The sequence below is a fragment of the Equus przewalskii genome, chromosome 13 (assembly GCF_037783145.1).
Source record: "Equus przewalskii isolate Varuska chromosome 13, EquPr2, whole genome shotgun sequence".
In the NCBI taxonomy this organism is placed as follows: Eukaryota; Metazoa; Chordata; class Mammalia; order Perissodactyla; family Equidae; genus Equus; species Equus przewalskii.
This window is the reverse complement of record NC_091843.1, coordinates 52,788,715-52,802,747: the sequence shown is the minus strand read 5'-3', so window position 1 is coordinate 52,802,747 and position 14,033 is coordinate 52,788,715. Positions and strand designations below refer to the sequence as shown.

Here is a 14,033-nt window from a genome sequence, read left to right as displayed (position 1 = left end):
AAGAGTTAAAGTAGCTGTAGAATATATGTAAACCCCGTGGATGGGGCTGTGTCCCAGTAAAACTTTATTTACAAAAACAGGCAGCAGACTAGTTTTGGTCCACAGGGAGTAGTTTGCCAACCCCTAGAGTAGAGTGTGACGGGATAAAGGCACTATTTTAGATAGAGTTGTCTGAAAAGGCCTGATAGAGACCTAAACGAAGTGAGGGAATGAGCCTTGAGCCTAAGGAAACAACTAGTGCAAAGGCTGGAGGCTTATTGTGGTTTTCTAACTGTGAGGAGGCCAGTAGAGCTAGTAAAACGAACAGGGAGGAGAGTGGTAGGAGGTGAGATGGGAGAAGTAGGCAAGGGCCAGATTCCACAGGACCTGGTAGGTCTTGCCGAGGAGTTTAGCTCTTGTGTAGTGGGAAGCCGCTGAGCTGTGGAATGGCAGCATCTGAGTTTTAAAGTGGAAAGCTGACTTTGGGGCAGAGAATGGGTAATTAAGAGTTCTTTTTTAGATATGTTATATTTGAGATGCATGTATATAAAGATTAAATGTAGGATTAGGGAAACATTTATATAATTGCTTGGAATACCAGGCCTTTTGGGGATGAATGGGTTATTCAGTGAATGGTACTGGGGAGTTGCGTAGGAAGTGGTAGTGCTTTCTGTCATTCCGTATACCTAAATCATAGCACATGGGATAGAATTAAATGTGGAAAATAAAAGCAAAGCAAAAACTTGATGAAAACTTGGATATTTATTGTTCTTAATGATAATTCTTAGAGACACTGAATATCAGGGATTTTCTAGACTTATTTGGCTTTATTACCTTCTCCACCGCGGTGCTGTCATCACTCTTCTTCAGTTATCAAAGACCTTGTCTGCTAGTGGACAGTCTTTCTCTGCCACCAGTTCTTGTCAACCTTGGTGGCTTACTTCAAGATTCATAAAAGTGACTTCTCTTCGTTCATTGATCTCACTTCTAATTATCTTTTACTCTATTGTATATCAGCTTTAGTCCTTATTAGCAGCATAAAATGTACAACTTCAACATCTATTTCAAAACATCTCTATTTTTCAATACCATCACCTACAGTTCCATTAACCTGTTATGTTATTCCTATTACTAGAGCTGAGGGCTTCAGTTTGTTGACACCACCACTTTCTATCCATCAGGTCCCTTCTGTTTTGTCTTCTCTCCTTGTTCACCTTAGATTCCATGGTTCATCTGCATAATATCTCCCTTGAAAATACTCAACTCCCTTGTATCGCTCTCATCTTACTTGCCTGGAAAACTCCACCCTGTTTTAACCCCATTCCCTGCCATTTTTGTATCTGTACCTGAATAGATGAACGTGGCAGGAAAAAAGCCATCCAACTAGACAGATTGGCTTCCCTTTAAGTTTTTGATCACAAGCCTCAAAGAGTCTCTAAGCACTGTCTAGCAATCTTATTATGATTTTCCAGTAAACTTCCATTCCTGTTGACTGTTTCGTACTTGTCTTCGCTAAACTCTCACACACCCCCACCTCCCTTTCAAACATCCTTCGTGTTTCCTTGAAAACAAAAGGCTTTTAGATGAACACTTTTACCCTCCTATCATCAGGTCTATTCTATAAGCATCTGCATCCATCTTTTTCTCTTCCCATATACTATATTAAAGGAATTTTTTCTCTTCCTGTCAAAGACTAGTCCCTTCAATTCTCTTCCAGATATCTGCTCAAGATCATTGCTGCTTCCCCTTTTCTCTCTTTTCTGAATCAATCTCTCCCATTCCACTACATAATTCTCACACAGCATACAGGCAGGCTAATATCTTGATTCTAAAGCAAATGTCTTCCTGTTCTTTTTTTTTTTTTTTTTTTGGTGAAGAAGATTGGCCCTGAGCTAACATCTGTTGCCAGTCTTCCTCCTTTTGCTTGAGGAAGATTGTCACTGAGCTAACATTTGTGTCAATCTTCTTCTATTTTGTATGTTGGATGCCACCAGAGCATGACTTGATTTGCAGTGTGTAGGTCTGCACCTGGGATCTGAACCTGCAAACCCTGAGCCGCAGAAGTGGAGTGCATGAACTTAACCACTATGCCACTGGGCCAGCCTCTAAATGCCTTCTCTTGATATCAGATTTCAATCCAGCATGTCTGTGATTCTTTTCACAAAAGAATTGTCTAAACCAGCACTGTCCAATAGTTATGTAATGTGAGCTACATATATAATTAAAATTTTTCTAGTAGACACATTAAACAAAGTTAAAAAGAAACAAATGAAATTAATTTTAATTTCATGTATTTAACCCAATACAGTCAAATATTTCAGCATGTAATCAATGTTAAAAATATTAGTGGGATATTTTATATCCTTTTTCTTATACTCAATCTTTAAAATCCAGTGCATCTCTGCCAAGACTAACCATATTTCAGGTACTCAGCAGCCACATACGCTAGTGGCTACTTTGTTGGGCAGCACCGGTTTAAACATTCTGTCTTAACTTTGCTCTTCTATCCTCTCTTATCTGACTTCCACGTCTATTATTCCATCCACGTCTGTTAGTCCACTGATAGCATTTTTGTCAAGGTTCTGTTTTGCTAAATCCAATGACTGTTTCTCTATCTGCATCTTACTCAACCTTTCAGTCATGTTCAAGTCAGTCAACCACCAACTGCTTAAAATAATTTCATCCCTTGGCTTTATGATTCTGTGTTTTCCTGTTTTTCGCTTTCTCCACCTTTGGCTATTCCTAATTTCCTTTGGTGTCTTCTTCTCCCCTCAACCATTAAATTTGGTGTTTTTCAGGGCTCATTTCAGGGAGCTTCTCTAAATAACACTCTCCTTAAATGAGTTCATCCATCCCATGGTATTTAAAGCCATCTATATGTTGACAATTCACAAATTTAAATGTCTCGCTTGGTCGTCCTCTCTGAGTTTCGTAGTGTTATAAGCAGTTTTCAGGAAATGGCGCTGTCATCTGTCTACCCAAATTAATATGCTCAGTAATGTAAGCATCATCTTGGTTTCCTTCTGTACCTCTGTGTGTCCTTTCTATCCTTAATCCTTCCTGATTTTTCTCCAAAATATATTTTGACTTCATCTTCCTCACTAAGGATAGCACCCTGATCCAAGCCTCTGTCACCTCTCACTTGGCTTACAGTAGCTTCCTGACTGATCTCGCTGCTTCCAGTCTTACCTCTCCACCAATCTGTTCTCCACACAGGAGCCAGGGTAGTACTTTAAAAATGTAGATCAGATTATAGTTCTTTCCACCTGATAAAAAACTCCCAAGATTTCCTTTTGCACTTGGATAAAATCCAAACTACCTGTTGTTATGTTACATATGATGTTTTCCTTGCTCATCTTTTCAGCTTCATCCCACACTGCCTGCCTCATCACTTAGTTGTGTTTTTTTTTGTTTTTTGAGGAAGATTAGCCCTGAGCTAACTGCTGCCGATCCTCCTTTTTTTTTTAAATTTTATTTTTTTCCTTTTTCTCCCCAAAGCCCCCTGGTACATAGTTGTATATTCTTAGTTGTTGGTCCTTCTAGTTGTGGCACGTGGGACGCCGCCTCAGCGTGGCTCGATGAGCGGTGCCATGTCCGTGCCCAGGATTCGAACTGACGAAACACTGGGCCACCTGCAGCGGAGTGCACAAACTTAACCACTCAGCCACGGGGCCGGTCCCCCAATCCTCCTTTTTTTGCTGAGGAAGACTGGCTCTGAGCTAACATCTGTGCCCATCTTCCTCTACTTTATCTGTGGGACGCCTACAGTGGCTTGCCAAGCAGTGCCATGTCCTCACCCGGGATCCGAACCAGTCAACCGCAGGCGGCCAAAGCAGAACGTGCGAACTTAACTGCTGCGTCACCGGCCGGCCCTGCCTCATCACTTATTATGCTAATTCCACTAACATTGTTTTTCCTCTCAGTTCCTTCCCATCAGCTTTCACCCCTTTGCTGTCTGTGCATTTGACGTTTTTGAAATTTCTACCTTCAACTTTTTGCATGGCTAGCTTCATTTCATCCAAAGTAGTTCCTTCCTGTTAGACTCTCTAATAGCATCCTATTCTCTCCTTCATAGCATTTATAACAGGCTTTACTTGTTTACGTTTTATTTTTTGACTCCCTTTCTATAATGTTACTCATGAGCACAGGGAGAGAGATATATTTCCTAGCCTAGAATCTTGCCAATCTAATACTTGAGTAGATTGAAGCAAGGATAGAAATAAGGAACATAAGCTCAATAGCAGTAGTTTAGGCTATCTAGAAATTAAGAACTTCTGCATGTCAGACTCCATAAGATATTCCCATAAGCCTGGGGGAAAGAAAATGATACACACTATGTTGGTATCAGTAACCTATAAAAAAGTCTAGAAAGCAGTAGATCTCAATATAAAAAATGGGCGAAAGGTATGAACCAATAATTAATGAAAAAAATGGAAATGAATAACATACATGAGAAAAACTATTAATTTTTCTCAGGATCCAAAAAATGCAAATTAAAGCATGTCATTTTTCCCTCAGATTTTCAAAGATTAAGAAAATAGCATTGTTAAGGTCAGGATAAGAGAATTCACACATAGCTGGAAGGAATATCAGTTTGGTGTAGTCTTTCTGGAAAGCATTGTGGCAGAGGTTCGCTGGCTTTCTTCCTTTATAGCAACTTAGGGTCTCACCACTTTCTGCATGGCACTCCTAGACCAAAAGAAATACCTAAAGGTCCTGTTAAGTAAGTAGTTAGGCCCAAACAATAGTAGTTTTTCATGTTGTGTTTTACCAATGTTACTGGATTTTCCTGGAAAATTTTAAATATTCCACAGTATCCCTGGGAGTTTGCTGTGATGCTCTGGTGCGCCATGGTGCACAGTTTGGAAATTGTGGCAATATGAAAGTATAGTCAGGAACCTTATTTAAGAAATGTCATGATTTAGTCATTCTTCTTCTAAGAATCCATCCTAAGAAAATAGATAGGAACAAAGACTTATGTACAAAATCCTTCCACTCAATAACAGCCATCAAATATTGGTGTATTTACTTCAAGGAATTAGGTGTTCGTATTTTAGGTTGTAAATTCTTCTCAGCCTTTAGTCCCTGGCAAGCAAGTCTAAGTACTGCCCTCTTTGCAGGAGTCACAGACCATTGTTTTTGTAACTGTACAGGGAAAGCAGTCTTCGTTTTGAAATTCCCATCTCCAGTTTGAATACCTGGCACTTGATCCTGATTGAATGCGTTCTCCCTTATTATTTCTGGGATGAAAAGTTTAAGTAGTTTTTGCTTTTCGTCAAGTTGGTGAGAATTTACTTTTGAGATCAAGTTGCTGCTAGTTGATAAGCAGGAGATGATGTTGAGCAAAGATCAACCGAGTTCAGGTCCTGGCCCTCCTTCCTGCTGGCTCTGTGGCCTTGAGCAGGTTATTTACGCTCCCTGAACTTCAGTTTTCTCATCTGTCAACTGGGATGAGAACTGCTGACATGGCCACTTCAAGTCGATGACTGTGCTTCTCAAGTGAGAGTATCTGTAGGGCTGCTTTGTAATGTTAAGTATACATGGATATTACTAACTTTTCAATCTAGCTAAAAATCTAGGGACTTCTTTTTCACTTGATATTCCATGTTATTTTCTCAATAAGCTGTAAAAACTCTGATCTGTGATTTACTATTTTTATTTTACTGATAGGGAACTTGACACTGAGGGAGAATTTAAGCAACTTGCACAAGTTTCTGTTGTCAGGTCAGATGCGGAGGTAGTACGGAAGCTCTTAGTGTTTTAACCTGCCAGCCTTGTGCTTAGTGATGATGAGCTTAATATGCAACATGTCAAGCGCTAAGCTAAGCACTTTACACACCATTTCATTTAACTCACACAACAAAGCTGTCTTTTTTAGGTACTGTTGTCATGCCCATTATAGATGAGGAGGTGGGAGCTCAGAGAGGTTAACTAATTTGCCGAAGCTCACTTTGCTAGTTAGTGACAGACCTTAGATTTTAACCCAGGCATTCCGATGCTACAGCCTAGGATCTATTCACGACTTTGTTATATTATCTTATTTTGGCATTATATGGCTTTCTATTTCATGAAGATGTAATAAATATTTTTGATCTGCTTTCAAAAGTTCTGAATTGAATTTTTAAATTTTTTTTTATTGAGGTCACATTGGTTTATAACAGTATATAAATTTCAGATGTACAACATTATATTTCAGCTTTTGTATAGACTGTGTTGTGTTCACCACCAGATGTCCGGTTGCCATCTGTCACCATACGCATGCGCCCCTTTACCCTACCCCCTACCTCTTCCCCTCTGAATATTTTTATTCTTAGGAATACAGTAAAGGCTTTTTATTCATATGGTCTCAAATTTATGTTTAAGAACGTAGACTGAAGCCAGAAGCATAGGTTGAAGCATAACTCCCAGATCTGTCAGTGCAGATAAATTATTCTGTGGTTTTCTAAACTACACAAGAAACATTTATTTTTTCTTAGATATCTAAAAATATGGGTGCTATCTGTAATCATTAAACTATCATTGCTAGATAAAAGTTGCCTTTGTTGTCCAGAATTAACAACTCAATTGTGTTTAGTCTGAACAATGATCTTTTAAAAGAAAGAAATAAAATGTAACATGATGAAGGTACTCTTTTTCTCTCTGTCCTTTCCAGGCATTCTTTAGTGGCAAACTGAAGGCCAAAGGGAACATCATGGTGAGCCAGAAGCTTCAGAAGATTCTGAAAGACTACGCCAAGCTCTGAAGGACATACTACATTATTAATGAAAAGAGAAAAATTAAATACTCTCTTCACTCAAATGTGCAAAAGTGATCAAAACTAAGATACAGGGGAAATTGGTTAACATTTTCAGATTTCAGATAACTTTTCAGGTTTTCATTTTCTACTAATTTTTCATGTTATCATTATTTTTACAAGAAACTGTAAGGTAGCACATGATTATCCTTCTGTTCTTAGATCTCTATCTTGATAAAAAATTTCCCCCAAGTCCAATCTCTTTAGAATTGTGATAGCACTTATAAGTTGAAGGAAAAATTAAATAAATAAAGGCCACTTGGATGCCTTTTATACTTCATTTTGTTATTTTCTGTTCTCTAATTGATACTCCAGTTTTAACATGAATTTTTATGCATGTACTCATTTTTCACACTTTGCTATAATAGATAATGCTCTGCTTTAAGTCAAGAGAAAGGTCTTTGGGTTTCCAAATAGTTTTCTTTCTTCCTCCCTCCCTTTTGCTAGAAATTCTTTGCTTTCATATGATGCTGTAAATTTACCAAATATATAGCTTTCTTGCTTAATCAATAATCTTAAATCATAAACATGTTACTGGCAAGTACTGTCATATCACTGTTTTCCCCAACATTTTGGCGAGATGATGTGTGTTGAGGAGATGCTCTTTTGATGAGTTGGCTGCAAAGGTGACCAATTAGTGGGATGCTCAGCTGAGGGATGGAGTAAGTTTCAATCATGGAGCACAACTGAGGAGAATATGTTTGGTTGTGTGGGTGTTATAGGCTGAGTTCCCTGAGAAGCAGACTTTGAGAAGGAGATTCATGGGCAGGAAATTTGTTTGAGAGTGTTCTTGGGATCAATACCTGGGGGTAAGGGGTGGTAAGCAAAGAAAGCAGCGCTGTGCCGAGGGAGAAGTTAGGCTGTGGTGCAGTTACCACAAGCCCTCAGCCATTCTTTTGGGAGCTCTGAAGCTGGGACTGCCCTTCAGAATTGTTCTGAGCTAACTCGTCATTGATTATAGCCTGCCCTGCAAAGGGGCCAAAGCAGCAGAGCGATTCCAGGTATGTTCTTATGTCAGTTGATAATCTACCTGGGGGAATAATATGTCATCAGCTGAATGGGGCTTCTGGAAGTGCAGCACAGCAGTTTGCTTCAGGGAATAAGATTGAAGGAACTAGAGCTTGGGGATCAAGGGAGAAAGTCTCAAAAATTTGAAATTGTAATACTTTGCACAGTAATGGAACATAGTTGAGGATGTCAGTGTATTATTGTTGATTTAATGAATGAGCAGGATATATAGAAGGCGTAGAAGAAAAGTTACATGTTTGCCAATTATGCCTTAGTTTCATGAACTCTGTATGGTATCATAAAATTAACCTTTTTTTGGTAGCATACTTTTAATTTTATTTATTTAGTTAGTTTTAATATTTAATACCCCCTTCACTCTCTTCTCTCATTCCCTACCCCCTCTACCCCTCCTCTGGCAACCACAAATCTGTTCTCTGTTTCTATGAGCTTCGTTTCATTGTTTTAGATTCCACGTATAAGAGAGATCATACAGTATTTGTCCTTCTCTGACTTATTTCACTTAGCATAATGCCCTTTGATGTCCATCTGTGTTCTTGTAAATGGCAAGATTTCATTCTTTTTTATGGCTGAATAATATTTCATTTTTTTTGGTGTGTGTAATATATTAGACACAAACACACACACACACATCCATCCACATTTTCTTATCCATTCATCCATTGATAGACACTTAGGTTGTTTCCATATCTTGGCTACTGTAAATAATACTACAGTGAACATGGAGGTACACGTATCTTTTTGAGTTAGTGTTTTTGTTTTCTTCAGATAAATACCCAGGAGTGGAATAGCTGGATCATATGGTAGTTCTATTTTTAATTTTTTGAGGAACCTCCAAACTGTTTTCCATAGTGGCTGCACCAATTTACATTCCCACCAATAGTGCACAAGGGTTCCCTTTTCTCCACATCCTTGTCAACACTTATCTCTTCTCTTTTTGATAATAGTCATTCTAATAGGTGTGAGGTAATATCTCATGGTTTTGATTTGTGATGTTGAGCATCTTTTCATGCACCTGAAGGCCATCTGTATGTCTTCTTTGGAAAAATGTCTGTTCATATCTGCCTATTTTTTGATCAGATTCTTTGTTTTTTTGCTATTGAGTTGTATGAGTTTTTTATATATTAATCCCTTATCAGATATATGATTTGCAGATATTTTCTCCCGTTCTGTAGGTTGCCTTTTCATGTGGTGGATGGTTCTTTTGCTGTGCAGAAGCTCTTTAGTTTGATGTAGTTCCACTTGTTTGTTTTTGCTTTTGTTCTCTTTGCTTTTGGTGTCAGATTCAAAAAACCATTGCCAAGACTGATGTCAAGGAGCTTAATGCCTGTATTTTCTTCTAGGAGTTTTCTGGTTTCAGGTCTTCTGGTTTTTAAATCCATTTTGAGTTAATTTTTGTGTATGGTGTAAGATAGTGGTCCAGTTTCATTCTTTTGTGTGTGGCTGTCCAGTTTTCCCAACAGCATTTATTGAAGAGACGGTCCTTGCCCCATTGTGTATTCTTGGCTCCTTTGTTGTAAATTAATTGACCTATATGCTTGGGTTTATTTCTGGGCTGTCTGTTCTCTTCCGTTCATGTATGTGTCTCTTTTTATCCCAATACCATACTATTTTGATTAGTATAACTGTGTAATCTGGCTTGAAATCAGGGAGTATGATGCCTCCAGCTTTATTCTTTTTTCTCAAGATTGCTTTGGCTCTTCAGAGTCTTTTGTGGTTCCATACAAATTTAGGATTGTTTGTTCTATTTCTGTAAAGAATGCCATTGGAATTTTGATAGGGATTGCACTAAATCTGTAGATTGCTTTGGGTAGTATGGATATTTTAATAATATTAATTCTTCCTGTCCATGAACATGGATTACTTTTCTGTTTATTTGTGTCTTCAGTTTCTTTCATCAGTGTCTTATAGTTTTCAGTAAACAGGGCTTTCAACTCCTAGGTTAAATTTATCCCTTGGTGTTTTATTCTTTGTCATGAAGTTTTAAATGAGATTGTTTTCTTAATTTCTCTTTCTGATAGCTCGTTATTAGTGTATAGAAACACAACTGATTTTTGTATATTGATTCTGTATTCTGCAACTTTGCTGAATTGATTATTTCCAATAGTTTTTTGGTAGATTCTTTAGGCTTTTTAATATATAGAATCATGTCATCCACAAATAGTGACAGTTTGACTTCTTCCTTTCCAGTTTGGATGCCTTTTATTTCTTTTTCTTGTCTAATTGCTCTGGCTAGGACTTCCAATACTATGTTAAATAAAAGTGGCAAGAGGGCATCCTTGTCTTGTTCCTGATCTTAGAGGAAAAGCATTTAGATTTTCACTGTTGAGTATGATGTTAGCTATGGAGCTTGTATATGTGGAGTTTATTATGTTGAGGAATGTTTCCTCTATACCCCCTTTGTTGAGAGTTTTTATCATAAATGGATGTTGAATTTTGTCAAATGCTTTTTCTGCATCTATTGAGGTGATCATATGATTTTTATCATTCATTTTGTTAATGTCATGTATCACATTGACTTATTTGCAAATGTCAAACCATCCTTGCTCCCCTGGAATAAATCTCACTTGATTGTGGTGTATAATTCTTTTAATATATGTTGAATTTGGTTTGCTAATTTGGTTTGTTGAGGATTTTTGCATCTGTGTTCATCAGGCATATTGGCCTGTAATTTTCTTTTCTTTTGGCGTCCTTTTCTGGTTTTGGTATCAGGGTAATGAGTCTTCCATTTTTGGAAGAGTTTGAGAAAGAGTGGTATTCTTCTTTGAATATTTGTTGGAATTCACCTGTGAAGCTGTCTGGTCCTGGTCTTTTGTTTGTTGGGATGTTTTGGATTATTGATTCAATCTCCTTACTAGTAATCAGTCTGTTCAGATTTTCTCTCTCTTCATGATTTAATCTTGATAAGTTGTATTTTTCTAGGAATTTATCTATTTCTTCTGGGTTATCCAGTTTGTTGGCATATAATTGTTCATGGTAGTCTCTTATGATCCTTTGTGTTTATATGGTATCAGTTGTTAAGGTCTTCTCTTTAATTTCTGATTTTATTTATTTGAGTTTTCTCTTTTTTTGGGGGGGACGCTAGCTAAAGGTATGTCACTTTGGGTTATCTTTTCAAAGAACCAATTCCTAGTTTCATCGATCTTTTCTATTGTCTTTTTAGTCTCTGTTTCTTTTATTTCTGCTCTAATCTTTGCTGTTTCCTTCCTTCTGCTAAATTTGGGCTTCATTTATTCTTCTTTTTCTAGTTCCTTGAGGGTGTAAAGTTATGCTGTTTATTTGAGACTTTTCTTGTTTCTTTTTTTAAATTTATTATTATTATTATTATTTTTTGTAGGGGAAGATTTGCCCTAAGGTAAACCTGCTGCCAATCTTCCTCTTTTTTTTTAAATTCCTTTTTCCCCCTCAAAGCCTCAGTACATAGTTGTATATAGTTGTAAGTTCTTCTGGTTCTTCTGTGTGAGCCTCTGCCACATCATGGCTACTGACAGATGAGTGGTGTGGTTCCGTGCCTGGGAACCAAACTCGGGCCGCCAAAGTGGAGCACACCAAACTAACTGTTAGGCCATCAGGGCTGGCTTGAGACTTTTCTTGTTTCTTGAGGTAGGCTTTTATCACTATGAACTTCCCTCTTAGAACTGCTTTTGTTGCATCCCATAAGTTTAATTTAGAATAATTCATTGTTATGCGAACTGAATAAAAAAAAACAATGGCAGTCTTTTAATGTTGGTATTTTATAACAGCTATTATTCCTGTTTAGCTTGGAAAAGCTTAGTGTTCTTCCAAATAGAACTAGCATATTAAAATTAATCAGATGCCACCATACATTAATGGAAGTGTTGAATATAAACCCTAGATGCTTAAAACATATTAAGAAAGTGATCTTTTAATTATCTTACTAACCCATTTCTGTCGATCTTAAAGGTCATAGAGCTACTGATAGCTAGATTTAGGGGCTTCTTATTAGTCCTAATACTCAGTAACCTTTTGGTAATATTTACTATTGTTGAATGCACTATCCTTCTTAATTTTTTACTTCTCTTTTATAGTCCAATGAGAAATATGTTCACTTCTTGATGAACCTATGGGTTAATCTCACTGACTTCTACTTTGTCTCTTTTGTAACTTCCTCCATCCGTCTATCTTTTCAGGATTTTTAATCAAGGTTTCATACCTCTCCACTTCTTGGTAAACATTTTCTTCCTGGATTGTTGCATCTACTGTCATATCTTCAGCCATCACCTGAGTGCTGGTAACTCAGAGTCTATATCTTTACCTCTGATCTCTCCATAATTCCATAGTTCACCCAGAGTTCCAAATCATTACTATACTGTTGTCGTATAGTTACTGCAGACATGCATTTAAAATAAACGTGATCTTCCTCTCCACTCCTAAATCTGCATCTATTCTTGTTGTCTTAGTTAAGAACATCACCTTTTGCTGAACTAAACTAAGAAACCAGAGTCATCTTTGACTTTTCTCTTCCTTACACCCCACATTCAGTCCTTCACCAACTCTTGTCATTTATTTTACTGTATGATACTACTCCTCAAGTATGCACTCATATTTAATAGCTCATTTTAATGGCCTTTCAGTCTTTAGCCACCACTCTCTCACCACCCACTTCCCTGCAGCCACCAGAGGCCTTACTAAAACACACATCTGAATATGTGACTTCCCAACTTAGAAACCTGTGATGATTCCTACTTGGCCATCTTCTTGTCAGATGCTTTAGCATGGTTCACAGTTGCAGCAGTAGGCATTCTTTCAGTGGCAAGTAATAAAACCAGTTCAAATTGGTATAAAACTTTTCCACATAACTGAAAAAACTCTAGGATAGGACTGGCTTTGAAGGGATTTGACCAAGTAATTCAGTGTTATGCAGGCCCAATTCCTTGCCGTTCTCTCTGCCTGCTTACCCACAGTCTGCATGTGGTACCCACCCTGGCAACTCCCAGTTATTTCTGTTGTGGTCACAAGAAGGCAGCCAACAGGTGCAGCCTCACAGTCCCATCCCGAATCAACCAGCAGAAGAGAAAGCACTGGATTTTCTAAAATGCCTCAACGAAGGCCTCATCTGGTCTCACTAGCTATGCTTGGGTCATAAGCCAATCCTGAGCCCATCACTATAGCTAGAGGTGTTGGATTCGCTGATTGGCCTGCGTCTGTCAGGGCCCATACGTGTAGCTGAGGATAGTGTGTTGGGGGTCTCCAAAACGCCCCCTGGGTTTGGTGGGTTTGGTGATTGGCCAGGAGGACTCACAGAACTCAGAATATAGTCATACTCATGACTATGATTTATTACATCAAAACGATACAAGCAAAATCAGAAAAGGGAAAAGACTGCATGGAGTGAAGTCTAGAGGAAATCAGATACAAGCTTCCAAGAGTTCTTTCCCCATGGAGTCACACAAGACTTGCTTAATTCCCCCAGCATCAAATTGTGACAACACGTGAAATGTCTACCAAGACTAAGTGTCCAAGGTTTTAATTAGGAGGCTGGTGACACAGGCTTCTTCTGCCAAAGCACATACAAAAATTCCAGACTCCTAGAAGGAAAGCAGGTATTTAGCATAAACCACATTGTTTGTACAGTTTGGGCACAGGTAGCCAGTCTTCTCAGTGAGGGAATGGTGGGAACCTTCCCAAAATCTTAAGTTCCCAGATGCCAGCCAAGGGCTGACCTTGCAAGCCAACCTTTCTAAGGAGCGCAGCCTCAGGCCTGCCGTGGTAACTCTTTTCCCCACTGGTAGGATCAGCCCCTCCCAAACTACATGGCCCAAGAGTGACCCCGGTGTGATATCAGAGGAAATTGAGAGTAGTGGGGAGCCAAATGGCAAATGTCCACCACAAAGGCTCTTTAGCTCTCGGAAATTAGTTTTTTACCTCGTTACCTGGTAAAACTCCTCTATGTCCTTAAGCCTCCTAAGTGTGTCACCTGTGCAGAGCTGTTCTCAACCAACTCTGATTGAAAAATCTCCGACTTCTCACAGAACTTTGTATATTTTAAAGCGAAGAATCTGAGAAAGCTGATTTTTCTATTGGGCAGAAATAGATTTGAATAATTATCTAATAATAATGCCAGCCCAACATTAACTTTATCCTTTAGGTCAACAAATCTTGCAGCAAAACTAAATGATAATCCAATTCCACCAAGAAATCTGAAGTTAAGAAACCTCAAAAGCTGAAAGTTATAGAAAGTGATTTTCTGAAGAGCAGATTTTAGGTCAATGCA

At 38.3% G+C, this 14,033-nt stretch overlaps 1 protein-coding gene across 1 annotated transcript in view; it reads left to right on the top strand.

The window, feature by feature from the left end:
• Positions 1 to 7,052, top strand: part of HSD17B4 (hydroxysteroid 17-beta dehydrogenase 4) — an 81,907-nt gene extending 74,855 nt beyond the window's left edge. Inside the window, exon 24 of the mRNA XM_008516032.2 lies at positions 6,632 to 7,052. Within this exon, the coding sequence (XP_008514254.2) occupies positions 6,632 to 6,721 (90 nt within the window). The 3' untranslated portion in view covers positions 6,722 to 7,052. The remainder of the gene's footprint in view (positions 1 to 6,631) is intronic.
• Positions 7,053 to 14,033: the final 6,981 nt, after the last annotated feature.